General features: G+C 45.4%; 5 protein-coding genes across 5 annotated transcripts; 2 read left to right on the forward strand and 3 right to left on the reverse strand.

Annotated features, from left to right (window-relative positions):
- Positions 1 to 459: 459 nt before the first annotated feature.
- T265_06242 (hypothetical protein) lies at positions 460 to 14,269 on the forward strand (the record flags this gene model as incomplete). Its single annotated transcript, XM_009171452.1, has 5 exons — positions 460 to 473; positions 3,970 to 4,099; positions 4,138 to 4,383; positions 9,139 to 9,393; positions 13,849 to 14,269. 5 exons carry the CDS (start codon positions 460 to 462, stop codon positions 14,173 to 14,175), a joined length of 972 nt encoding a protein of 323 aa, XP_009169716.1.
- T265_06241 (hypothetical protein) lies at positions 2,738 to 10,692 on the reverse strand (the record flags this gene model as incomplete). Its single annotated transcript, XM_009171451.1, has 4 exons — positions 2,738 to 2,822; positions 2,942 to 3,120; positions 3,150 to 3,290; positions 10,621 to 10,692. The coding sequence occupies 4 exons, from the start codon at positions 10,690 to 10,692 to the stop codon at positions 2,738 to 2,740; spliced, it is 477 nt and encodes a 158-aa protein (XP_009169715.1).
- T265_06243 (hypothetical protein) lies at positions 12,587 to 17,986 on the reverse strand (the record flags this gene model as incomplete). The annotated part of the gene is made up of 3 exons (XM_009171453.1): positions 12,587 to 12,699; positions 14,872 to 14,972; positions 17,973 to 17,986. The coding sequence occupies 3 exons, from the start codon at positions 17,984 to 17,986 to the stop codon at positions 12,587 to 12,589; spliced, it is 228 nt and encodes a 75-aa protein (XP_009169717.1).
- T265_06244 (hypothetical protein) lies at positions 14,612 to 24,146 on the forward strand (the record flags this gene model as incomplete). The annotated part of the gene is given in 5 exon segments (XM_009171454.1): positions 14,612 to 14,650; positions 17,989 to 18,132; positions 18,148 to 18,386; positions 18,465 to 18,527; positions 24,071 to 24,146. 5 exon segments carry the CDS (start codon positions 14,612 to 14,614, stop codon positions 24,144 to 24,146), a joined length of 561 nt encoding a protein of 186 aa, XP_009169718.1.
- Positions 22,816 to 27,395, reverse strand: T265_06245 (hypothetical protein; the record flags this gene model as incomplete). Its single annotated transcript, XM_009171455.1, has 2 exons — positions 22,816 to 23,351; positions 27,248 to 27,395. 2 exons carry the CDS (start codon positions 27,339 to 27,341, stop codon positions 23,035 to 23,037), a joined length of 411 nt encoding a protein of 136 aa, XP_009169719.1.

Below are 27,395 nucleotides of genomic sequence, written 5' to 3' on the forward strand. Positions count from 1 at the left end.
ACGAACTGTGAGTTGTATCATCTCGTCTATTTTTTTCTCACTTGATTTCACTAATTTGAACTGGTATTTGCTCACGTTATCCACTACAGGGGTACCATTAGTTGCACAATACTTTTGGCTGCAAAACCTTTTGGAGTAAAGCAAATCTTTCTGCGTCAAAATTTTGTTGCGTATGTGCTCAAACCAAAAACAATTTCAACGCACCTCCACGTTCTCGCAGCTCACCAAGTTTCATTGTCCACTGAAGTCTTCATACCATCTTTAAGATCCCGAGATTCCTAAATGGGGTTTGGACTGGTACTCTGAACTTCATTGCCCGGTTGCTTTGGCCGATCAGGGACACGTCATAGCTGTCGAAAATTCTGTTCCAATGTGCAAATAGTGAGCTCCTCTTGGCTTTTACATGGATGAAATTTGAATACGCGCGCTTCCTGGATTATGCACAACCAACCAATCAGAATGCTGGCTTGTGGGTGAGTCGCACGCCCCGTGACCACGGCACATGTGGCCTGCTGCTAAAGGGAATGATGGCTTGGCGATTTTATGACTAGCCAACAACGAGGTACCTTCCGTATATGTCACTGGAAATAATGGGAACTTGAAGCCCACAAAGTTTATGTAGAATGTCTCATAATTCCATATAGTACTATCCAATAACCGAGCACTTTCCTTATGAGGGAATGTGTCGTAGGCAGCATTGTGTCGTTTTGGCCTTGAAGGAATCTGTGTGTACTTGGCAGACGGTTGTGACGAATGGCTGAGGCGGCGCTCGCTCCTCTCAAGGAGGGAGATTCCTTAGTTGCCCCAGACGGGACGTTTGACTTCTGAGGGAGTTTGGAGTTATCTTGACTTGGTAGGAAGTGGACGCACCTACACGATACTACTGAGAGTTTTAGGTTCTAATCTTTCGTTCCGGGATATTGTGCTGTGTTATAACACGCTCCTTGTTTATCTAGCAGTTGATATGTTCGACATCGCTCAACGCTTGTAAATTACCTTTATGACGAAACAACACACGAAGGTATGTTACTTTCAGAGCTACCAGTGTGGTGGAACTTCTAATGGAACTCCGTTGGTAGTTTAATAACATCGGTTGTCAAACAACCAAAAGCTGTGGCACCAGTGAGGGAAGGTAACAAATAGGAACTAGAGTATCGGCTTAAAAGGAAATCCAGACATACAGACGTTCAGGAAGCTTCCCCTGTTTTTTGCATTTCTCACAGAACGCCTCATGAGCCGAACACCGAGAAGATGCCCGCCGATTGCGTTCACATAAAAAGACATTCGAAGGGGCTGTTAGAAGACCGGTGTTTGGAGATTGTGGGCTACTGCGTTGTTCCACAGGGGCTGCCGTAGCTCTACATGAGGTTGCATTGGAATTCACACACAACTGTTGTTCATCATCATCATCAATGACAGTAACATCAGTGTTGGCCTTGATGCTTCACTGCCGCAACAACTGTTGTTGCTTCTGGACTGTTTCCCATGAAAGGGTGCTGTGAAATACGGACTGAGTGTGTAGTGTTTTCCGCTCGAGCAGATACTGGGGTGTCGCACACACTTGTAATCTAGTGATAAGAACTATCAGGATGTTGCCCCAACAACGGCCATTTTGTGGATCCTCTGCCCGCCGAGTTGAAGACAACCCTGGTATTCACGAAAACCATAATAGTTGGTCTTTGTGGCTTCGTGATTTGTCGTAGCTGGAAGTTCCTGTCAATTGAACCACCACTGTGAAAGCCAGGGCACCTCTGTTCATGGGCTCAGGTCGGGCTGCGAAGAACGAGGAATAGTGGAATCCTCGAAGATTGATATGAGAACTATCCCTCGGTGACTTGGTCAATTGGTTTTATGACCTTTTTTTGAAGATATGAACTATAACTCATCGTAATACGCTACCCATGAGTTTGCTGAAATCTCTTCGACAGTCCACGACTGTTCCACCCTTCTTTGGGGCTCATCAGGTAAGCGCATTCCCCGAGTCTCCGTCAGCTTCATGTTCTACTTGAACCAAAATTGCAGGAAATCCGACCTATACATTCATCTGCGTTTCAATTTAATTTGATGGAAAACTCACCTAGAGCCAAACCTATATTATTATTGATTTTTGTAGCGCACCGGAAACAATGAAAATTAATAAGACTGATGGAAGCTCAGGGCTGCATCTATCTGATGAGCCCTAAGAACGGTGAAATCACTCGTGGGCTGTCGAAGAGTTTTCAGCAACCTTGCCAGTAGCTTCCTTTATGAAAATATACTGCGATATCTCGAATATCGTGCCAACTGAAACCTGAGGCTGCCTGTGTGCAGCCCATTCAGTTGTAGAACATCATGAACGAGGGATTCAGCTGGGTTGCAGGTGAGCCTCTCCTCAAAACCAAATTGGTATCCAGATTGGCGTATAAGTCATAACTTCTGCCGTCCAGAAATTAGGGATTCACCATATTCCAGATTGTGGCAAGAGGTTGTGGGGTGAGGTGGCCGAAGTGGTTAGAGTGCGAATTTACTCACCTAGAAAGCGTTCAGCTGTAACACCCTTCCGGTGCCTAGCTGTCATGCTAGCCGAAGGAAGCACGACGGCTGGGATACTGCCAGGTTGCCCAAGCCTATACACGGGAAGTCGAGTGGCGGAGGTCAGATTCGAACCACGGACCTTCCGGTCAGTAAATTCGCGCTCTAACCACTTGGGCCATCTCTCCCTGACCTGAAGGTTCATGGTNTCCGCGTGGATTCCTGCCTAACACTTGGGCAACCTGGCAATATCCCAGCCCTCGTGCTTCCTGCGGGTGGCATCCCAGTTAGGCACCCAAAGGGTGCTACAGCTGAACGGTTATTGTTATTTTTTATTATTAGATTGTGGCAGACAAGCCGGTCACTTCTATCAGCAGTGTCGCCACCACATTCGAATAATTTCGAAGATGGTCCACCTTTGCCTGGGGACTTCGATGGGGGGGTGCAACTGAATGGCATATTTTTCCAATTGATAGATTTATGCAGCATTCTTTCGGTGCTTAACTGCCATGCCATCCAAAGAAAGCATGAGGGCTGGAATACAGCCAGGTTGCCCAAACCTAGACAGGGGAAGTCTAGAGGCAGAGGTGAGGTCAGTAAATTCGCGCTCTGACAACTAAGGCCGTAAATCGGCTTACATAGCACTTAGTGGAAGTTGCCATAATAGAAGCACCTTGGCTGAACTGGGACACGAGATGTTCTGTCCAACGGTCCGTCCGTCTTTGGAGGTTCCTAATGAGCATTCCGTCAAGTCCACGCATTATTTGACGTACGCTCGCCTTTGGGCCAGTTGCTCGGATTGGACGGGATAAACGGTGGTTTCACCGTCCACTCAAGCTCATTGCATACCTTCGTAAATCCCCCCTTTTCCCGCAGACTCTTGGATAACTAGCGGTCTATTTTTCTCTGCCCTGTGTTTTGGATGAGTCTGTGTGAAGAGGTGGGGGCGTCCAGTTGGGTTTATGAGAAAGAAACACTTCGGTGATGGATGAGCCAACCACGCTCGCTGATCGAGTCGTGTACTTTGCTTGCCATAGAGCCGTTTACCCTATAGAGCTGATTCATTCATTCATGTATTGGATGAATGCGACCGAAAGACAGACAGTTTGCCGCCATCCTGGAGAGGGACTTAGGGACTCTATGCGGTGATGATAAGCGGACACTGCACAGTTATACAACCAGCGGCGTTTTTACGTCAAAGCTGTTTAAATTCTCAGCCGCCAAGCCGAGCAACCAATAGAATTCAACACCAGCTAATTGACTGGATTACTATCTTCCCTACCTGTCCTCCTATTCTTCGACGAATGAAACTGTAGCAGCTGAGTCCAACTTACTCCCGGTGCGTTTTCTGTAGTCAGTTGACAGCGGTTTATCGTCTCGCAGAAGGTAGTCCCAAAACTGTAGGTTCGTTTAGCTGATTTCGCCAGAACTTTTTGACGATGAGTCCTGCTGTTTCAGGATGGAAGCAATGAAGAACGACTATGATGCCAGTTTATCACTGGCCACAGGCGGATTCGAACACATGATTCGCATGTGGCAACCGAGCACTGGGAAGTACATTCAGGGCTTTCAGCATCCTGAGTCTCAGGTTAGTCATGCGTTTTAAGTTGTATTTGACTTTCACAGGTGAATGCGCTGGCGTTTTCACGAGATGGACACTTTCTCGCTGCTGCTGGGTATGGACGTGTTCGTGTGTACAATACACATGGGGATGCGACGCCTGCAGTTGTCGTCTCCGAGTTTAGCAAGAATGTGAACACAGTAGGGTTCAATGACGAGGGTAATTGGATGTTTGCGGGATCTGAAGATCGTGTGGCCAAGATAATTGATTGGAGGGCTGGAGGCAATTTGTGGATCACGAGAGTGCACCAGGTACTACAGTAATTCAGTGCCTCAAGATCATGTTTCTCGGAAAGTGCCCAACCTTTTGGTTTATTGTGCTGTTCAGCATAAGTTTAGTCTGTTCTAGTAACATTTCGCCAAACCAATTAAGCATTATCCCAGAACCCGTAGAATAACCTGTTTTTATACCGTCATAGTTGAACCTCTCTTGTGGTTAGGTATGTTTTAGTATCCATGGTACACGAGATCCCATTTCTAGATTTTCTTCGCTCCGGTCCATCTTAAAACATCTCAACTTACCCATCGGTGCTTTGAGACTGGCACTGTATGGTGCCCCGCAATTCAGCTTCCCCCTTCAAGATCTACCTTTAGTTTGGGCAGTTCCATAACACATTCACTTTCAATCGATCACCAAGGGCTTGGTATGTCTAAATATCGAGACATGTGAAAGTGCGCCACACCTGCACGGATAACCTCTCGTCAGGTGCCTTTATTCAGTGCCAGATTTCTGCTTCGCCTAAACCCATACGAATTCTTTCTTTATATCGGAGTTCCGGTTTTCCTCGACCTCGACTGTTCTTCAGTTGTCTATGCAGTACTTATTAGGGAGTGTGATTCGATGCCATGCATTCCACATGACACAACCAGCGTAGCTCCTCCCTCTTCTCTCTGAGTAAGTGAAAATTAAGTGGAAAAAAATGCATCTACGCCTCTTCCGAATTTCGGTATTTTCTGGTGATCACGATTAATATGGAGATTTATTTAAAATGTTGTGATCGTCGCATTTCAACTGTTAGTGGTTTATCTTCATTCTAGCTTACATATCTATCCACCAACAGTGGTGAGGTCGAGGAATTTGGACCCACTTTATAGATGCTAGTTATGAACATATTCATACAAGCCCGTCAGGTGACGCTGATTGTATTCACATGCCAAGATACATGGCCAAGACACATGTCAAGACCAAATACCGTTTTGGTTAGGTGGTTTGGTAGCTCCAGGACACATTGTTAGAAAAATCAGCGAAACTGAATTTGATAGTACATAAAGAGAGACACATCTAGACGGTGTATTATCAGGACATGTATTTGATAGGCACTTCTGAAAATACTGCTCGCAAGCAAAGCACCAGTGCCCTAAATAGGGTGTCCAGGCAATCTTTCAAATGTGTCGTATATTTAACAAAATATCATACTCATAGCATTCAGGCTTCTCCTATTGTATTTATTTAAAGCTCATGATGTCCGCATATTCTGACTGCAATAAGTCGATATAAATCCAACTAGTTTTGACGATACTCAGCCTGTCAAGAACTAAAACTCATGGTTTCGTTCAGCAAGCATCAACATCAAATGATAGCCCTTGGAAACCACGTTACCTTTAAAATAATAATTGAAGGAATATGTGCGCACTTCCACCCATGTAACGATGTACACTGTTGATGCGGCTGCCGTCCGTGCATCTGATGGGAGGTTGGGAAAATTGTTGAGCGGTTTTAACTATTCGATCAACTTTCAGAAAATGAGGGTACCTTTGAAGATGTCGACTTTCTCAACAACTACTAATGTGGTTTTTGCCTTTATGTTCGGTAGCCTATTTCTCTCTCTTGTTGGCACGGTGGCCAGGGTCTGGATGAAGATTCCGTGGGAGTAACCTTTTGATTACGGGGCTTTTCGAGCGTACTGGGAGGAATACGAAAATGTGACCACGGTGGCCAAATTGAAGACTTACCGGGCTGAGTTGGCCGCACTGAAGGCTTTCCTCAAGGCCCAGTCAAACCGAAGAATTCACTGCCTTAAAGACGTGCGTCGGAAGAGGTAGATGCTAAAACTGTGGCATGGGTGGCCGTTGGAAGAACGAGTGTTGCCTCAATCGACCTGTCAATAGTGGCTCCGCCTGCTAGTCTTTTTCCGAGAGAACTTCATTTGTTGCTGCGACGCAAGTTTTGATACAGGGATGTTATTGAGGCAGAAAGGGAAGGAATCTGGAAACAAACCGTGCACACTAGAAGTGAGGGAAGTCGATTGAAAGCCGATTGTTATTGCATTCAATACGCGTAGGCAATAAAGCAGTGCAGCACAAGTTCCTTCCAGGTCCAGAGGTTAAGCAGATGGTTTTGGGGCAGGTTTCCTCAGGAACGTGAAATCGTGTGTAGACCTAACGGCAAACTTCGCACAGTCAGCCTTGAAGGTTACCCCAGCGCTGCCGTGAAAGAACGAAGTCTTCCACCTTGCGGTGCAATACAGGCTACGATCAAGGATAACGCAGATCTGTTCATGGTGAGAAAGACCCGTGTGCCTGTGGGTCAAGCACGAAATTTCCCTGTTTTCCGGAGTTCGAACCTGGCGGTCTTCGTCATTGCTGCTCCATCTACAGAGGAAGTCCACAAGCAAGTGCGGGCACAATGGGTGAGGCTAGCAGTATTTACGATTCCCGGTGGTCTCGGTCAACAAGCCGAACGGGAACTACAGATTTTACGTGGATTTTTGGCCTTTAAATGAGTCAATCCGAAATCCGATGGCAGGCAATCCTTCAGTCTTGGTTTTTTTTAATTCACTGCAGCGGTCTCGTTGCACTGCTTGGTTTGTGGTCTGGATATAGACAAAGGTAGTGAGAAAACACGTTTACAGCTGAGAACACTCAATACTGTTCCCAAACTACATTCGGTAGGTTTTGGGTGTGGTTTGGAAGCAACTCAGCGGTCAGGACAGAACTTACTGGTCGGAAGATCCCTGTTTCGAACCAAACCCTAGATTTTTGACTGATTCTGTCCCAAGTTTTTATTGACCCGGTATTATCTGAGCTCTCGTGCTTCTTTCTAGTTTCACGGCAGCTGTAAACCCAGCGAGTGCCAGATCTGAACGATGATTATTACTATAGGTTAGGCTTTAAAGTTTGTTTATTATTACGGCGTGATTCACGGTGTTCTCACTCACTTCAGCGGATATCCTTTGGCTTTTGTAAATCTCCATGATATTCAGTGTTGTTGAGGTGAATGATTGCAGTTCAAGTGTTCATAGAACGAATTCAAGCATAGAATCTACACATTTAATGTTTTGATATTTCCCTTAATCCTATTAGTTTTCCTATTAATTAGTCATATTAGTCGTCAAGGCATGTAGGCTCTAGTAACTTGAGCTGCCTCGTTACTTTGTGTAATACACGGATAGCTTTGTCGCTAGTTCCGCCTCTACCAACCGTTTACCAGTTGCTGGTGATCCAGTTTCTGTCTCCGGTTGTCTACACTTATTCCTCCTTCATAGTTCTACTTTCTGCATTAGGAATGGTGACGCCGGTTAGTAAACAGTATCATATCACTGTTAAATAATATTTGATCCTAATGACGTGGCCAATTGTTGTCTTTCATCGATTATCTGTTAGTTAAACAGTATGCATTTGAAAATACACTAACTTCATTCGTTTTGAGGACCGATGATAAACGTAATGTTACAAACATGCAAGCAGGTCCCACAAAGTGCGGAATGATCCAAACGAGTCACAGCGCTAAGCTATAAAAGAATGTTGGTCTGGACACAGTCCTACCAACACCTACAACAACCCAAAAATTTGTACATGAATTCGGTTGGCAATCAGTTTGTATGGTCACAGGTTTTTTTTCAATATTTGTTTGTTTCCATCTATCGAACTCAAGAGTTCATCGGAATTCGTGACATAGAACACCGTATTTAACGACGTCGTACTATTAACTCGGCTTTGTGATGGACAAGAGTTCGATCACAATGGGCTTCAGTGCGTTTTATTATCTCCTATTCGGGATGTCAGGTTCAACCCAAAGTCCCAGTTCCGATCGGGTAAACGTTTTCTTCACAGAACATTTACCTATCCGTTTGCATTGTTTCCTTTATGGAACATTTAGCTATCTTAGCGAATATACACTCATCTGCAAACTAATTTGGTTCTTTCGAGAGACTCACCTGGAACCCAGCTGAATCTCTCGTTTTTATGATGTTCTCAGGCAACTGAATGTGCTGCACCAGGCCGCCTCATGTTTCAGTCGCTACGATATTTGAAATATCGCGATACATGTATATTTGTAATGTACTACTCATTTAGCTATCTGTTTGCATTTCGGTGGTCTAGATTCTTGACCGACTACCTTTCATTGGAAGATCCAGTTGACGTGGTGGGACGTTTTCTCTCTGGTTTTCACAATTACGACCACTCAACAGCTCAAAGTACACTATGAGGAATCTTAGCTGCCGGGCTTCGGGTTAATTGTTCGGACTAAGGAGCCCTCTTATTACGTGGTGAGATTGATGGATTTTATACATCATCTTGGTGAAATAACTTCTGAAGGTGGGCTTAAATTATCTGCGTTCTAGGGTATCGTTTTCCTCCTGATGGAGCCCCCGCCTTGTGTGATGCTTAACGTCCAATTGAAGCCATAGTGGTCTACGTCACATTGCTTTCAAGGTTTCAGGCAATAGATTGCACCGTTGTCGGACCCGCAGGTTTGTCTGTTTGTCCCACTCTGCTGTATTTAACAAATAAACCGTTTTTATTTTCTACCTAACAAGAGATTGTGTAGTGGTACTCACTGGACATATATTCAAGCATGCTAGCGCCTCATCGTATCATACCTTTATAAGGTTCCAGTTCAGGACGTTGGACTCAAGTAACCTAAGCGCCACTGTGAACCTCTTAAATAAAACTCAACTGCAATCACTGCTCCTTTTACCACCATAGCTAGACGGGCGCTGTTCCGAGTGCATGGTTCTTCTAAACTTATCCTGACCATCTTCACTCTCATCTTGTCACCTTTAGACTACCTCGAGCATTAACTCTATGTTACTTCATCGGAATCAACATGAAATTGTCATGGGCACAAGCAAAGGTGAAATCATAATATGGGATCTACGTAACAATGAATCCAACATTCTTCGTCCCGATCCACAAAACGGACCGATTCATAGTCTTTCGGTCAACCCTGATATGACCTCCCTTGCTGCGGTGAATTCCGGTGGCCAATTACTTGTCTGGTCATTGACAGGAAATTCCACATGGCAACCTATCGAAAAGGTAAGATTTAAGGTCTTACAACACTGCTTTGCTTTATTGCGATTTACTCCTGAATAAGAATGGTTCGCCATTTATTTCGGAAAAATCGACTGTGAGGGAAGATAAAATACTATATCATTTGTGTCTCTTCGAAACTCACAATTGAAATCTTTGATACACAGTCACAGCAAAACTGATTCCTCTTTAGGAGGAACATCAGCATGATCAACCAGTCTTCTTTTGTTTTATAAGGGGGTCAGTATTCTGAATAATCAAGGAAACATAGGTGTATATCAGTGCCACCATTGTTTTCAGAGATATTTGCTTCCTGTGCGTCTTATCGGCCTTGTTTGAATTTTAGAATTTAAACACTGGATTAGATTGATTGCCACCGCATTGTTGTAAATCGCCTAATTTTCAATGGCAACATGCTTGGTTTCCTCGTTATGATCCATAGGCCTGGAAGGTGGACTTGTGAGGTTACTCAGTTAACACCGTTCTAAAGATTTTGACGTTGAAGATTTTCCCGACGATTTTGTCATGCTTTTCTTTAAAAGTACACGGGTTTGTGCCAGGTATCACCACTGTGGAACGTCCTACTCCTTACAGGCTGATCAGTACACGGTTAAAAGCTAGCCCAACATCTTTAGAACACTAAAACCAAAGGACCTTGAGACCTGGATTGACAGTCGAATAGGATATCCAGTTAGCATGGAGGTCAGTCTAATAACTTCTGTATGTTAACCTGACCCCGGTAGAACACAAATTGGTACAAACAGGACCATTGCCTTCAAATTACGACTCAACCCGGCAAAACCGGCTCAGTTGCGGGTGCCCTTTTCAGTCGCCCTCATCTGCTGCTTAAGACCTATCACATGTTGCGTTTATTCAGTCAGTCGAACTGTTTCGTGATGTACACAAATCACCGCCTTCAAGGTTGAACATGACTAAACACACGCTATTTACCTGATTTGACTTTAGGTTTGGCGTTTCCTCGCAGGGGTTGTCTCTAAAGGGATTTAGAACCCACTGAAATGGGAACCGACACAGATCTCCCATATGAGCTTGCTCCGGGGTAAAGTAACTTTTTCGGTATGACAATTCATCATCGACAACATGCTATCAGTGTTCAGCATCGATGTTTCGCTGCCGTACAACTATGATTTATTTGAAAGCCTTGTTGTGAATAAAAGAATAAAGGTGGACGGTGAATAGACACTACCTACAATCATTCCGAGGTACTTACACCTCCAAACACTCATTCAGACAATCCGGATAGGAACCGAACACAAGATCCCACTGACATCGGTTGGTAGCCATATCTTGCAGCGTCCCCAACTAGGCGCTGTGAGGATCACGCGGTCCCTATCCTGGAAGGCGATTAGCACCGACAGCACCCAAAGCTATCGTAATCTCCATACGCCTCTGCCAAGTCAAGCGTTGGCCACCTGTCTGTTTCCGCCACTCTGAATTGCGCATGGAAAACAGCACTCTCTTCGGCAAACGATGGTTCGGCATACGCAGCACATGTCCCAACCAACGCAGCTTCTGGTGCTGGACACATTCTTCAATGGAAGTACCCGTTACACAACCGAAAACACGCTTTCTAACTGCCTCGTTACGGATTCACCGACACCAACCCACACGAGCTATGGTTCTGAGACAGCGATTGTCGAACACCTGAAGACGTCTCAGTTCCGCTGCTCGAACAAGCCAAGTCTCAGCCATACTACAAAACATCCCGCACTGTAACTTGATACACACGTCCCTTGAGACTCAGGGATACACCACGCCATAGGTATTTCAAATTAGCAAACGCGACCCGAGCCTTGCAGGTTCGTGCATTGACCTCATCTGTCGCACTACAATCACAACTATTACAACTTCCAAGATACGCAAAACGTTCCACAACTTTCAGTGCCTCTCCCTGGATTGTAAGTGGCGTGTTCAGTCGCTGCATGTCCAGGAGCATGACCTTATACTTTGTGGGTGCAAAGTGCATACCAAAGGATGTCTGGTCAGTTCATCCAAAAACACTTGCGCCTTCTCCTCTTATTCGAAGATGAGAACGATGTCGTTTGCATATTCCAGATCGACAAGGTTTTCGTCACAGACTATCTGAAAACCGAGGTTTTGGGGACCTTCCATCGTTCGTCTCATGGTTTCATTGATCATCAAGTTAATGAGGAATGGAGAAAGAGGTACCCCTGACGGATGCCACTTTGTGTACAAAAGCCTTTGGAGAGCTCGTCGTATACTCCCACACGTCCGAAAGTGCGGGAATACAGGGAGCTTATTATGTTCACAAACTTTTGAGGTATCCCATAGTGGGCAACCGTATCCAGCAGAACAGACCGGTCGACCGAGTCCAATGCGCCTTGAAAATCCAGGAACACTAGGATTGTGGGTATGGCGTTGTTCTAGCACCTGACGGAGTGTGAAGATTCGGTCAACACGACCCCTACCAGGCCGTAATCCCGCTCGCCACTCTCGAGTCAATGTTTCACGAGCCACCGTAAGGCAACGAAGCACCAGAGACGCCAACAGTCTCGTTACGACTGCGGTCACGTTGACCCCCCTGTGGTTGCCACACTCACTGCGTGCCCTCTTTTTTAAAATGGGCACTATCACTGACTCTCCACTGTTGTCTGGGACAGATTCTTTCTCCCAAATGCAAGCAAACAGATCAGACAAGCATTGACTGAGGACTTCAGCCCCCTCTTTGAACAATGCGGTTGGGAGGTTATCCGGACCATGGGCTCGGTGGCGCTTAAGAGAACATATGCAGTCGTAAACCTCCAAGGCCGAAGGCGGTTTTTCGTCCACCGTCCAGGGTTCTACGTCACCTGTGGGCTCTAGATGGATGCCAGCTGGTGGTCATGACAACTGTTCAAAGTATTCAGCCCATCGGTCGAGGCGTTCTTTATGCTTGATGGCATGATTTACGATATCTACGTGACCTACAAAACAACACGAATCGCATCTTTCGTCTGTCTTCCTCTACTTGCAATTGTGTTGGCCAGAGCCGAAATCAAATATGCCACACCGAACATCAATGTTGGCACTGATGCTTCACTGCCGTACAACCATAAAGTTCGTTTAGTTATATATATATGTATATAATCGTATTAAAAGCCCTACAGTGAAGAGAAGAGAAAAAGAGTCGGTGAGGGAGGGGACCTAGTGCTGGCCTATGTCAAGCATACTGAGGTGCCTACACCTCCAACCGCTCAATCAGACAATCTGGAAAGAAATTGACAGCACGAACGCCACTGACATCGATTAGCCGCCATTTCTTGCAACACCGGACGAGTCCATTCAATACCCCTAAAAGGTATTTGGCGAGGGACAGAGAAAATTAATCTTTTGTTATAACGTCTGGTGATCGACGCTTGCTTTATTTAATCGTCTCTTCAACTCACACCAATAGAGGTGATCAGGAGGATTCAGTCTGTTGGAACAAGGTTTTCCTCAACACTTCTTCCATCTTATTGCTAGCAGCAGAACAGCAGTTGATGGACCGCGGTCGTACACCACGTGATATCTTCACGATGTCTACAACAGGCGGGAGGTTACGTTGCCATCGTCCAAGCATCTGTCTTCTTCCATTCACTAGACAAGTTCTTCCCGCAACCGGTTGGTATCCCATTGAAATGCTTTTGAATATCACGTCCGGTTCCTCTCTGTGCGCTTCTGAAAGGGTTCGTTTGATCAATGTTTTTGGTGCAGTGCCTGTCGGAAGAGTAGTTGACATGCCTGCACGGTGGTGAAGCACCAGTGTTCTCATCTGACGTTGATGTCAATGATGATGATCCTCCCCTTGAGGATACTTATCCTTCAGGCGTCAGCGCCATCGACGTTCTTTTTCGTCAGTTTGTCAACCTCGTGTTGCTGGCTTGTCGCGTATTTAGGCAAAATTTGGCTGAGAGGTGGAAGCTACTGCGGAACTTAGCAACATCAAAGACAATAGTACAGTAATCGATCCGAACAAAGTTTTGTGAAGGACTATTCCTCGTGACTTCAGGATCTTGTATTCTTGGTAATGATTGGTACAAATGAGCTGCATCAAGAACGGGACAATCACTAGATGTTGGTCCGTCTTCCTTATGAAGGCCTGTGCTCTAACTCAAGCTAAATAGCTCGTGGTCTCTCCTTGTATACTGCTGTAACTCCTTTAAGCTGAATGGCCCTAACTTCCCTCGTACCTCATTACTTTCGTATCCCTAGACTGCGTTTAGCGGAAAATCAGTCTGTTTGTGTGATTATGATCGTATCTTCTCAAAAAGTCCTGTTCCTTTGATATTGTGAGTTCTTTCAAGTAGACACTTCTGAGTAAATCATCGCTCTGTTTCACCAGATTGATTGCCATAAACTTTTACTTAAAAGCGAAGCAATAAATCGCCGGCTTCTAGTATTTTTTCAGCTCATCCTGTACAATCACTTTCATTTTTCAAATCCCGTTTACTTCTATTTCAGCGTCGATGTAAAGTTCACTCTACCTATGCTCTAAAAGTGCTGTTTTCCCCGGACAGTACACTTGTTGTCACCTGTGGAGCCGACGGACATTTCAATGTACTCAAAACCGCCGATTTCAGCACCGTATCACGTCATAAAGTGACATCGTCTGGACTGTATTGGGTTTGGGACTGTGCTTTTTCTGCAGATTCGCGCTTCCTTATCACCGCTACTTCGGACGGCGTCGCCCGCCTATGGAACTTGGAGACTGGTGAAGTCCCCATTGAATACAAAGGACACCAACAAGCTATCACTTGTCTTGCCTTTCGGGACCACTCGCTTTCTTAAACGACAGTCTATGAATACAGATTCTACCTGTACAGTGTAATTTCAACTACTTTTTATTAATATGTACCTTTATTTTGCTTCTGATAAAACCGCGATATTTTCCGACTGATTTCTGACGAGAAAACACCACCATCTGAGCGAAGGTTATGGAGAAACGTTATTACTTACACAGCACTAGGCCCCTGAAAAAAAACCGAAAATGAGGGACCTTGTTTTTTCGAGTCGAAACGTAAAGCTCCCATGTCGTTAACCCAGATCCAATCAGTGATCATCATTTCAAATACTTCATTTCATAATCGACATTGGCGACCTCTCTTCGACTGGGATTACATTGACTAGGTGATTTAGCACCGTTTCTTGAGTGGCGCCATGTCCTGTGAGAGCTCATCACACTGCTGATCCGCCGCTCGTAACCAAATGTCTAAGTGTTCAATCAATGGTCAGAAGGTCGCGGGTTCGAAACTTTGAGTTGCGGGTGGTTCGCACTACTGATGATTCCCAGGAAGGATGAAACGGCTGGTCCTTGTCAACGTTTAACTGGGTGAAAAAACATCAGGTCTTAGTTACCCTGTAATGCACTACTCGTAAGGTTGCTGAAAACTCTTCGACAACCCACGACCGGTTTCGTCCTTGGGGCTCATCATGTAGGCGCAGTCCCCTAGTTTCCGTCAGACTTATTTCTCACTTGGGACTTACCATTTTGTGTTGGTGCGCTAGGTTGGGGAAACCTGGCAGTATCCGAGCCCTCGTGCTTTCTTTGGGTGGCATGACAGCTAGGCACCGAAAGGGTGTTACAGCTGAATGATTATCTATCTTAGCTAGTGTGTGTGCAAGATAACCTAATACCAAGAAATCGGAATTCTTTCTTACCCTCCCGAATGCCAGTGAATAATGAACACCCAAATGCAAATGGATCCTTATTACTTTAGTACAAAAAGCTTGCTATACGGCTTGTATTGTCCTCCTAGGGTCTACTGGACCTGCGAGTACAGTAAGTTGGGTCCTCTACGTAAAGCCAATGACTATTCTATTCCAAATCCACGTGGGCAATGAAGTAACTAATAGATTCAGTCGAGTATTTTGGTGAGAGGAAGGCAGTCGTGACTCTCCGCCTGCATACTGTAAGTGGTTTCTGCGAACTTTCCAGCCAACAACTCAATTCAGTAACATAATGAACAACATTTTACTTAACTGTTTATGCCTCTGCTCCGAAGTTTATCTTTATTATGCAAAATTGTACTAAATTAGGTATGTGAGAACCGACGATGAGTTGGTCATTTTGCCTGTGTTCTTTATACGTGAGAAAAGCTGTTATGCTGGGTTAACGAATGAGGAAAACCGACGAACCACCATGTTGTGTCCTTGAGACATCTTTTAGTCTCGAACTGATTGGTACGGCTGAGAATTTTGGGGTCTGATCATGCGCTTGATCAGTTACTGGGGCGGGGCTGGTACAAAAAAGAATCCTAATTTTGCCTCCTTGCGTCAAGACGAGGTCTTAGTTGTTTTGGGCGGGAGATGAAATCTAACAGTGAAATCCCAGTCCAGTACTTGCGTCCTTGACGTGGGCTAAATAAGAAATCCTTCCCTTCAATGGCCTATTCCAAGCGGTGATGTGAACCTAACCCAGTGGGAACATTTCTAATCAACACAGAAACGACTTTAACTATGGTTACCGACCATTCCATATAAAAAAATCGAACCATGAAGTAGTTGAATGAAAGTTTTTGTACCAACGCAAAAATCAAATCCAGAGCACAGAACACTCTGGGCGGACCCCTGCCATTAAGGGTATGTTGTTAACAGTACAAACTGTTTTCTATAGAGGAGAGTGTCGGTAGCTCAGGTAGCGTAGATGGTCATTGGCTTGTTCGCTGAGCTGGGCACACGCAACCACTAACCCACCGCTACGTACAACTACGCACTGATTATGTCACCTCGATTGCTGATGAAACGTTTGCAACCAAATTGCCCAGCTTAGCGAACAAGCAAACGACCAAGTACAAACTGTGGTCATCAGACAAGTTGAAAAGTTACCGCGTAAGAGTCTGGGAAACTTCCATTTGATTGCTGTTGGAAAAAGCGTCAACCAAACCCAAAGCAAACAAACGAACATTTTCAGAGCGTAACAGTATACTTGTTCTTCCTTAGTCACTGTTTTTTTATCTAAAACTGCGTGAGCAGAAACATAGTGGTCACGCACCGTTGGTCTTTGGCGGACGTGCCCTCAGCCAATCGTTTAGCCTTGATTTATTCCCATATTGAAGGTGATTCTAAGCTAAATTCGATCTTGTTTGCCAGCCGATTTGACGCGCACGTGATTTTCCAGACCATTTTTATGTTCGACGGACTAAGTGATACTGGAAGGTTACCAAAGCACAGACCCTGTAAAGCGCACTGTGACCGAAATCTTGATATGCTAATCCGTTCAGATCCTTTGGGCGGGATGAAAGTTAACTTTTAGTTTCAATCACTTTTGTTGCGTTTTCAAACGGCGTTATATAGATTCATTTAATTCAATAAGCCTCAGCTTTGATCGGTTCCAGTGTCCGGCAGCTGGGTGTCTCTTGCCGCCCTTGAAGTTGGTAGCGCGGGCGAAATAATGGCAACGGAAAAATAATGAGGGGTATTTGGGTAACTTGGTGGATGGGATCATACGGACCGAAACTCAAGCTCAGACCTAATCAAATGAGTTTGCATACATACATACTCACGACCGCGGCATGAGTTACGACAGCGAGCGTCCCAGACTCTGAGACTTTTCAACTGTTCACGAGCCACGAGACGAAATTCACTACATGGCGTAACTGAGATTTTTTCACCTACTGAATAGTGATCGTTGGCCTTGTTCGCTGAGCTGGGCAATTTGATTGCATGCAGCCACGAAAGCAGATCGACCACATAATCAATCAGTTGTGGCTGGTGACGTAAATCAGTAACTTACTTCCTCTCTCTTGCGAATACTGATTGGATTATGATTGTGCAGTGAAGCAGTGTTTTTTTCGTTGCTTCTCGGGGTAGTGAAAACAATGGAGACCAAGCTTATCAAACCGGATTTTCATAAACCTGTCACACTGGTACGTGTACTCCTTCCTCGCAAAAGTCAGTCAAATCTGTGTATAGCGTCGAAATTTTTGGCTGTGGTTAGGTGCCAACAGCCTTATTCAGACACTGAATATCGGACAATCGGATTACGTGAATCTTAGTCGTGCTCTTTCCAGGACAGAACAAAATACATGTGGACCGAAAAACCTGGTGGACGGTAAAGGGTGACGAAGCGGAGAGGAAAATTGCGGAAGTGACCGACACTTATTCCCGTTAATTCGTTAGCATGTTTCTGAAAGTCAACTGTGGGTAAAATCATTGAGGATCATAAGGGCCTGGTCATCTCCAATAGAAAACGCCCGAAGTATGGGGCCGGGAGCTCAACCACAGATCTCACGGTCTCATACGCCTATTCAGCCGGATTCTTGGTCTACATCAGAACTCCGGAGAGCAAGTTCGGAACTCCGTTGATTTCGGATATATTCAAACAGTCACCATCAGACTCTTAGTGCCTACTGTCTGTCATCCACAGTACTGAAGGATCATGGTAGATCCGTAGTTAGTTAGTATTAATCTTGGATTGTCTTCGGTAAGAAAACATCACACGTAATGACGCTGATTTTCAAACTGGACCTCGCGGTGAGTGTACTGTAAATATAATACATTCGTCCTATTTAAGAACTATTAGCGTGTTTAAGGGAAGATCTCCGAATCTTGACGTCCGGCAGGGAGTCCCACTTCCTTCTGTTTACCTTAACCCAACCATAGCTCGTGTGGGTTGGTGTCGGCGAATCCGTAACGAGTCATTTAGAAAGCAAGTTTTCGGCTGTGCAACGGATACTTCTATTGAAGAATGTATCCAGCACCAGAAGCTGCGCTGATTGGGACATGTGTTGCTTATTCCTAACCATCGTTTGACAAAGACAGTGCTGTTTCCCGTGCCGAATTTATAGTGGCGGAAGCAGAGAGGTGACCAACCCTTTTCCCGGCAGAGGGGTAGGGAGAAAATTACGAAACGTCTGGGTGCTGTTGGTGCAACTCGCCTTCGAGGACCGAGACCGCGTGATCCCCACTGGTTGGAGACGCTGCGAGATAAGGCTGCTAACCGATGTCACTGGCACTCTTGTCAGTTTCTATCCAGATAGCCTGAATGAGTGTCTGGAGAAGTAGGCGCCGCGCAATGACTGTAATAAGCTAGAACTATGTCCTTCCCCCTCCATCTTTATTCTTTCCTTCACAATAAGCTTTTCAAATAAATCACAGCTGAACGGCGGCGAAGCATCGGTTTTGAATACTGATGCCACGCTGTCAATAACGATGATGACGAATGCTTGAAACACGAAAACAAGCTGGACGGATCGAACTGTCGTGCGTTCTGTACAAGGTACTGTCTGAACGGCTCAACGAAATCCTCCTAGAGGCGTCGCCCAGCCGAAGACTAGTGCCAAACCTCGTAACCCATAGAATTTTTCGAGACGGTTTAGTCTACCAATTCAGTATTCCTCTTGATTACTCCGTATTCTACAGTAAACATCACAGATGTGATGTTGCCAAATAGAGCAGAATACCGCTAATAGTGAACAGATTCCGGGACATAATTTCTACTCCTGAGTGAACTCTACCCGAAGCTAATACTAAACTTCATACGGGATGGCAATTTCCTGTGCCAAATTACAGCACAGAGTAGACTAGTTCGGAGACTAAGCATTCTCACCACTCTGCCTCTGTGAGGCCTATCTGATCATCATTTCTAAAAGAGCTGTTTGTTCAAATATTTCTGGTGGAATTTGGAAAAAGGATTCTAACAAAGGCTCCGCCCCTAGTTCTACTACAGTTTCACTCACTGCTTTACTCAATAAACGCAGCAAACAGTTCCTTCCACTTAACGTGCAGTTAACCCCAACCTTCTAATTTTGGTGAACATTTGAAAGATGACGGATTGTGGTGTTATGTTCGCGAGTTCACATGGTCTTTTCTTTCATGTCCACCAATTTGGTTATTTTTGATAGAATTCCTCTTTCAGTAATTTAATGTTTTCGCGCAGTATTCCACCTAAACTAGGCGGAACTGGCTAAGGCAGTAAGCGCAGCACACTGTGTACGACGCATAAACCTGAGGAAGTCCATTCGATTTTCTATCACTGTCACATAAAAAGATGGGCGCGCGCGCCCAAAGTCTCTTCAACATTTGATCGAAAGTTGCTGATGGTAATCTCCTTCATCAATCAACCTGGCCCCAAAGAATCCGGAGCTAATGTGCTTGAGAAGAAAAATACCCCACCAGTCCCATGGGTGTTCCATCTGCGAGATCGTTACTCAAACAGCCAGTCAACACGTGACAGTGGGAGACGAATCACGTGATCGAAGGTAAATGGCACCACACTCAATTGCAAATCGACCAAACTACTAGCCACTCACTAGCGGCCAGACGGTATGATGATCATTCACTAACCTGGAAGTCGTGGATTCCTACCCCACTGCTGATTATTCTCAACAGGGGTGTACATCTGTACAGTGCATGAAAACTTTCAGGATGAAATCCTCAGTGAAAAACTTACTTTTATTTATTTTAATTTATTTTCAATAGATTATTGAATGACGCACGCTGAAAGTCTTACGGCATAGAGCAACACAACTCTCCTAAAAATATCTGAAATTCATGGACAACCACATACGCGGAGAATCGATCCGTGTTAGCGCGGAGCCTACGGGTCTAAGTGTCTCGCACGTTTCTAGCTCCCTTGAGTCATATTAACCAGCGTCCTACCTCTCCGCGTGGTGTAACGGAATGTCAACCTTCAAGGCTTCCCATTGCTACACATTGGTCTGTGCATAGAGTCTGGAGAGGGTACTGAATTCATCCAACAGCCCACCGACTCGACTCGAGTCACTTAATCCTGAACGGTTTCGCCTCTCATGGGGCTCATCAAATAGGCAGTCCCCGAGTTTCCGTCAACCTTATGTTCTACTTGAGCATACGTTTAGGAGCTGGTTTACGCCAATTGCGAAAACGTTTTTGCTGTCAGTGGTGCCAAACCCACCCTTCCATCCTCAACCAACAAACGGCGCCGATGAAGCTTGAGTTACTCTATCTCCTGTGTGGGGGTGGGCTATCTTCAGTTAAGTCATTGATAGCCGCGGCCATAAACAACTGTTCGTGGCAAGACCGGAAGTCTCTAATTTTTGTCTCACGAAAGAGATTGCATGTAAACCAGGGTAATCAACATCAGGTGTCATCAGCTATTTAGCTGCTTTACCGCTTTACAGGACCATCCTGTATACGTTGATGGTAAGAGACAGTTATGTCAGTTGAGTGCTAGGTTCACGCAAGTGCCCAGAACATTGTGCACGCTGTAGTTGAACCAATTCGGGAAAATATGCGTTCCAGCATGATCATCTGCACCGGCCTTGAATACTTCATTAGTCCACCTAATAAGGCAGGCGGACCATATTTTGAAGGTTGTTATTAGGCAGCAGGCCATATGTAAAACGCACCATCTCCATTACGATTGTTTTCGTTCCTGATTTGCATTTGCTTCCGAATTGAGGCAAGTAACAAGGACCCATAAACTCAACAGCACCTTCTTAGGGTTACTGTTTAGGACAGGGGTGAACTTTAGCCTCAGTGACCTAAGAAAGGCACGCGCACAAGTTTGGTCACATTGCAGACCTAGCGACAACTTAGGGGAAGTGACACTTTTAGGACGGGAATGGATGATCCACTATCTTGAGTGTCCGATAGGGCACTCACAAGATCCATCTTGGAAACAAGAACACTGCACCCTTGACACTCGGTTTTCCGGTTTTTAAAGCCACGGGCCAACACTCTGCTCCACTCAGCACCAATTCTTCCCTGTTCCCAGTGAAACTTTTTCCGCGCAAAGTTTCACCTCGCTGTCTCATTTACCCTGTAGAACTCAAGTTTATGTGATTTGAGCTCTATCCTACATGAAAAAATCATTTATTGGGCACACCGTCTTCCTAATGGCACCCGCACATCCCAACTTTTTACTTTGAAGGCCACCAAGTGCGTGTTTCATACAAATTCGCAAGAATATGCTCGGAAGGTCTTCATTACTATGAGACGTTCTCCATAGGTTGGGCAAGAATTTCCCATGAATAACTCGCTGTCAGAAATTCGCCGTTCGAAAGGGATTCCGGAAGCAAACGGTAGCCCGTCTCAGATTACAATCGCTCAGTTATCATTCAATGCTCTCTCATCACCCCAACTAACATGAGGATTACCCTCGCATGTTCGCACCCGATCACTGATACAAATCGAACAAAATTGGACATCTATTAGTTGGTAAATTACGAGGACAGTGCCACTCAATCAAAAGCCGCTTCTTAAAATCCCCTTATTTTTTAGCTGAGTTGCAGGATGAAATCAGCTCGCTAACTACAAACTTCAAGTAATCTGAACAAGGATTTTATAAATCGCATGGGTACTCCATCAGAGTTGTCATTTAGACCGCCAGTCAACGCCAGATTACGAACTGTGACAATGTTATTGGTATCATTTTCCAAATGCAAGTTGACCCCGCTGTCGACCAGCCATTCAAGACTGAATGTCAAACTAATAGCCGGGAGATCGTAGGTTCAAATATCCATGAAGACTCATGGCAGACACCCTGATGATTCCAAGCAGGGGTGAAAAGGTGTGGATGGATTGACTAACATTACAGGAACACCCCCTACTGGTGTCCCATTTGCAGAATTGTATAAGGGCACTTTTACTGTATCATAAAATGGAAACACCCACGCGAACGATGACTAGTTCAGCAATACATTGAATCTGAATAAACAATCCACTGGCACCATCGTGAAGGCCAACCTTATCTTCCGTATCTGCAAAATATAGCCTAGTTCTTGATGCTTAACCAAACAGGAGAGCCTTATTCAGTCTTGAAAAAGCAAGCAAGCCTTTCAGCTGTTCCCCATCTGACAAAAACTTTGTGTATTCTTCAAGAAGGGCACTTACACTTCTGCTTCGTAAGTCTCCCTATGGCTCGCTTGACACTATTGTTATTAACGGTTAATGGTATCCTCTCGCAAAATTTATACCTCCTTGTTCCACTGCAGCTTTTCGTAGCGCCATGGAATTCTTCTATCAATTGCCATATTTGGGTTCAGTCACTCAGATTCACCAATCATGGTCATATATGCCATGATTGGGGAGGCTGTGTTATTCGCCTCCCTCTCTCGAACTTCCCCGCGAACCTCACAGTGAAATGCCGATAACCTTGGTGCCTGCTCTGTATGAGTCATAAACGAAATCTAGAGCAGCTTGTCCGGAGTCCGTCACGACGCAGTCATATATTGCGCGCACGATCAAGTTTACTGCATTCCAGCATAAATGAGGCCATGATCGCGGTACGATGCGATCAGAGAAGTGTCGTGCTAGTCATATTCTCAATGGAGATTTTTCGAACTTACGATATCAACTGAATAGTATCCACCACCACGAGGGGGCAAGTTGCAGTCGTTCCCTAAGTGACTAAGAAGAGGGTGCTAATTACAACTGAGTTTGTCTGGAGTGTTCGAACTTCGCCAACATGTTAAGCAATCAGTTCAGTTCTTTTTAGATTATTGTGCTGCCACAAAGACACTACAGAAATGATCCAGAATAATTTTGACTAGATATTGACCGGTGAGAAACAGAAAACGTAGGAAAACGTGTGAATGGCAATTTGATTAACCGTTCAAACGGGATTCAGAAAGTGTCAAAAAGGTAGTGCAACTAGAATGGTTGGCAACGTTGAAAAAATAAGTTACATGTTGATTTCGAGGGAAAATGCAGTTCTTGTAGAAAACATCACTCTGTTAAAATCAGCTCGTCTAGACTCCAATCCTCAAAACTTCCGTCTGGGAGGTACCTGCGGATAATTATGGGAATTTTATTCGCACGCAGTTCCTTTTCAGCGATTTTTAGGGGATCACGTTCACCATCGAGTTCTACCATGACGGGAGCGGACATAGACAGCTGGAGAGCACGTGCACCCAGCACTCGTGCACGTTCGTATTTTGTCAAGTAGGGTGTAGTTATCCGTTTGCTTTTCTCCACTGGTCCAGTGATGACTGCACCGGAAGCCACTCGAGAAGGATCATCGGCGGATACATATGTTACCGCATCTGCGAGAAGAGATGTTGAAAGCACATCAAGGAGTTCCGAACAAACCAACGGGATTAACAAGCGTGTACCATGGTTCACTAGAAAATAAGTTCACGTACAGACAACGTTTACAAGTGCACTTCAGACGTGTAAGGTCTTTTCTCAGTATTAGTTGCAACACCACTATGACGATAATATTAATCATAGACGGAATTCGTAACGTCATATTCAGATGCCAACGAGCTGATTCAGACTACCCTGGCCAATGACAGAGGTTTCACTTCCAAGAGCTGCAGGATAGTGGTAAGCCTGAACCATTCAGCTAACAGGTAGATGCAAACATTTCATATTGACTTTTCATTGCCATCTATAATCAGCTAAAATCAGTCACGCAATCACAAAAGAATAGAGGGAAGTATGGTTGAGTCTGACGCAGTTGCGTTCTATGTAGTCTTCAAATGATCGTAGTATCTTACACAAATGGCCGAAATTCGACCACATGAAATCCATCTATTGGCGCCAAATCCAACTGTTCACCAGTTTGTGTAAATGCAAGTCCGTCAAGAAGAGACTGGACCTTACCGTGATAACCCACTGAATCATACTAGGGTATCCATGGGACACTCGTAGAGCCTCTCATACCAGGATGGTCAATAATTAAAGGTAGGACGAGTCTCCTGGTCCTCCATGCTAGGAGTTCGAACGTGTGATAAAAATGGTAATGCGCTTGCATTTCCAGCCAGACACCGCTGCCTTGCGGTCAGGCTTTTGAGTCAACAGCTTTGGTTGAAGACCCCAATTGTCCTCCCGACTAGGTTTGGGCCCCCCGGCAGTATCCTAGCCCACGCACAGCCATGATACCTATGTCTTGAAATAAACCCATACCACATCGGGAGTCGCGTGGTGCCATCAGCCGGGTCGTCTAACTCGCCGCATACAGCAGGACGGGTAAGCGAAAACAGACTACTACTAATGCCTCTCTTCTTTCTCTTTCACATTTTTTTCTTTTTCCTCTCGCAACCCCACTAACAACTCTTTACTTGTAAACCCACCACTTGGAACTGATGTTCTTCCTGCATCGGTTTTTTTCAAGCAACATCTAAACATCATCAGGCGCCGAAATCCTCAGGCAACTCAAAATCAATCTTTAAGCCTTGAAACCCAGTCTATCTGGCCGCCTTCAATGTTCGCACACTGAAGTAACCAGGACAACAAGCTGCTCTTGCCCGTACACTGGGCTCACTTGGCATTGATGTATGCTGTCTCAGAAATAAGAATTCAAGACGCAATCACAGTGATTGAGCTAACCGCCCCATCACTCTCTACTCACTTCTGGCGATCCAAAAACTGCAGCGGCAAGATGTGCAGGGGTTAGTATCATCTCAAGTAACAGGGCGGAAGGATATCCGTTGATAGCCGCCTCTGTGAGGTTCGTCTGGAAACGTCTGTGAAGGGGTCTCAAGTGGACGGTTGATCGACATCTCTCTGCCGTCTGCTTACAACCCAACTGGCTGCATCTCTGACACAATCAAAGACAAGTTCTATGACGCTCTGAATGCCTTGTTGCAGCGAGCTAAAAGCTCAGATGTCGTTATGGCTGCCGAAGAAGTGGGTAGGCTTAGCGCACCTGAGACTTAATTAGGAGGTCGGCACGGATTGGACTCGGTAAATACGGACAATAATGAACGATTGCTTCAGCTGTGTTGCTCGCAGACTGATTTTATTCCGAAATAGACTAAGCCGTCTGGCTACATGGTGTGTTCCAACGGCGTGACGACCATAAATTCAAATCGATTACATTGGTGTCAGTTACCGATAGCGCGGATTAATGACTACCGTTCGTTTTGGAACACGTCTGCGAACTTTGACCACGCACTGGCTAGTCCCTTGGTTTTCCAGAGCCACGTAAGGCGAGGGGAATCGCCTGGCAACTGGGAGACTAGCGGATCCGGATGTTAGACAACCTTACCAGAATCGTTTTCTAGAATCTCTTCCAAATACTCCAACGACAGAGGTGAACACATACTGGTACGAGATCCCACCCCTTCGCACAGTGCTGGGGGCGAGATTGCTGTGGTTAGAACGCGAGTTTACTGACCGGAAGGCTCGTGGTTCGAATATGACCTCCGCCTCCTGAGCTCCCGTCTTGGCTTGGGAAACCTGGCAGTATCCCAGCCCTCGTGTTTCCTTCTGGTGGCATGGCAGTTAGCACCGAAGGGTGCTACAGCTGGACGATTTTTACTGCTGGGAATTTCGCCTGTGGCGAGACGCTATCAGGCTCACTTAAGCACTGAATATCAGACCGAACAGCGGCACTGCTTGAGGCCCGGGGAAATATCCCAGCCGGTCCCGAACATAACCTGAAGCGATAAATTATCAGACGTCAAGTGAAAGTGGGCTTGCGAGCCAACAGTGAAGTCTGATGAGGACGGAAATCCAAGGAAATGGAAGAGGTCCAGAAAACCGGTAATGCCCGAAGATTATTTCAGTTGATCCGTCCGACCCTTTCCCGGAAATCTCCTGTGAGCGAAGCGCTCTAGGATCAGAATGGAGTGAGCAACTTGGATAAAGAGGAACACGTCGACCGGTGGGCCGAACACTTCGAATAATAGCCACTGGGGGCGAGATGGCTCAGTGGTTAGAGGGTGAATTCACTAGCCGGAAGGTCCGTGGTTCAAACCCGACCTCTGAATAACTTCCCCTGTCTATGCTTGGGTAACCTGGCAGTACCTCGGCCCTTATGCTTCCTTCGGTTAGCATGGCAGCTAAGCACCAGACGGGTGTTACAGCCGAAAGGTTTTTCCCTTTGGGTGGCATCACAGCTAGGTATCGGAAGGGTATTTCAGCTGACCTATTATTACATATTACAATGAACTGCTAAAAAGTCTACTGACAACTAGTGCAGTTCATAAAAGTTGTTCCCTGTCCCTGTACTGTTCATTTTTTTCACTGGCGTTATCGTAAAACGCACGTAGCAAGTGACCATAAACTTGGGTATAGAAATCAAATCTGGAAACAGATCAATGGACTTGGATTATGAGGACGATATTAGATGTGGTCCAATTTTTACACACATGCTTCGCACCTTCCAAGAGAAAAGTTTGCTCCAAGATTCCCCGTCCATCCGTTCTTCTCTGAAACTTTAGAATGAAGTTTGCCGATCTGTTAGCGTATCGCAGCAGCTGCATAAGCCGTGATTATACCACAAATGAAGTCAATGCACGGGTGATCAAGGCATGAGGAGTGCTAAACAAAGTGCGCCATTTGTGCCGTCATGGACGGATTCCACCGAAGCGAAAGGGCTATGTACAGGGCTACTGCAATCGCAACGATTTTCTTTTTGGGACTTAGATTCTCCTACTCGAAGACTTTAGGATTCTTCGAACAACTGAGCACCGATACGCCGTATTATAACAATATTCAGCTGTTTGCAGCGAGAATGCAACGGAATAGTATCCAAGGGAAAACCTGCAGGTTCCCCTATAGTAACGAATATGGATGTTTAGAGCGGCAGATTAAACTTACTACATTAAGGTGGTCGGGGCACGTACTATTTATGCCTAGCCACCGTCGATTAATGAAATCAATGTTTCCGAATCACCGTTGGCGAATCATTCGTGGAGAAAAGAACATTACGTTATACTGTTATACAAGGAAGATATTGTCTTCAATGCAAGGCACTTGATACATCCAAGCTGGGATTGTAAGTTGAAGTTAGTTGGGCCTTACATCGGCTGATATTTTCGTCTCACCTTGAGTAGACAGTCGGGTGTGATTCGCGCAATGGATCTGTTAGTGTTACGTGAACGACGATAATCACAGAGTCACGATAAGTGAAAGGCATTTTGGGGCTGTTGAACCCTCCTCTCACTTCGTTCACTTATAAAAAATAACACGCGAAACGTTATGTACCCACCCGGTTTCGCTTCAAGTTCCTCTTCCGGGACCTCGTCAAGTATGTCCTCATCCGACTCAAAGTCGTCCGCCCCACCGCCGTAATCGTCGCCCATGACGTTAACAAACCTGTCGGTCGGCAGCCGCCCGGAATAACGCTACATGCTAAT

Source organism: Opisthorchis viverrini (assembly GCF_000715545.1).
Source record: "Opisthorchis viverrini unplaced genomic scaffold opera_v5_129, whole genome shotgun sequence".
Classification (NCBI taxonomy): domain Eukaryota; kingdom Metazoa; phylum Platyhelminthes; class Trematoda; order Opisthorchiida; family Opisthorchiidae; genus Opisthorchis; species Opisthorchis viverrini.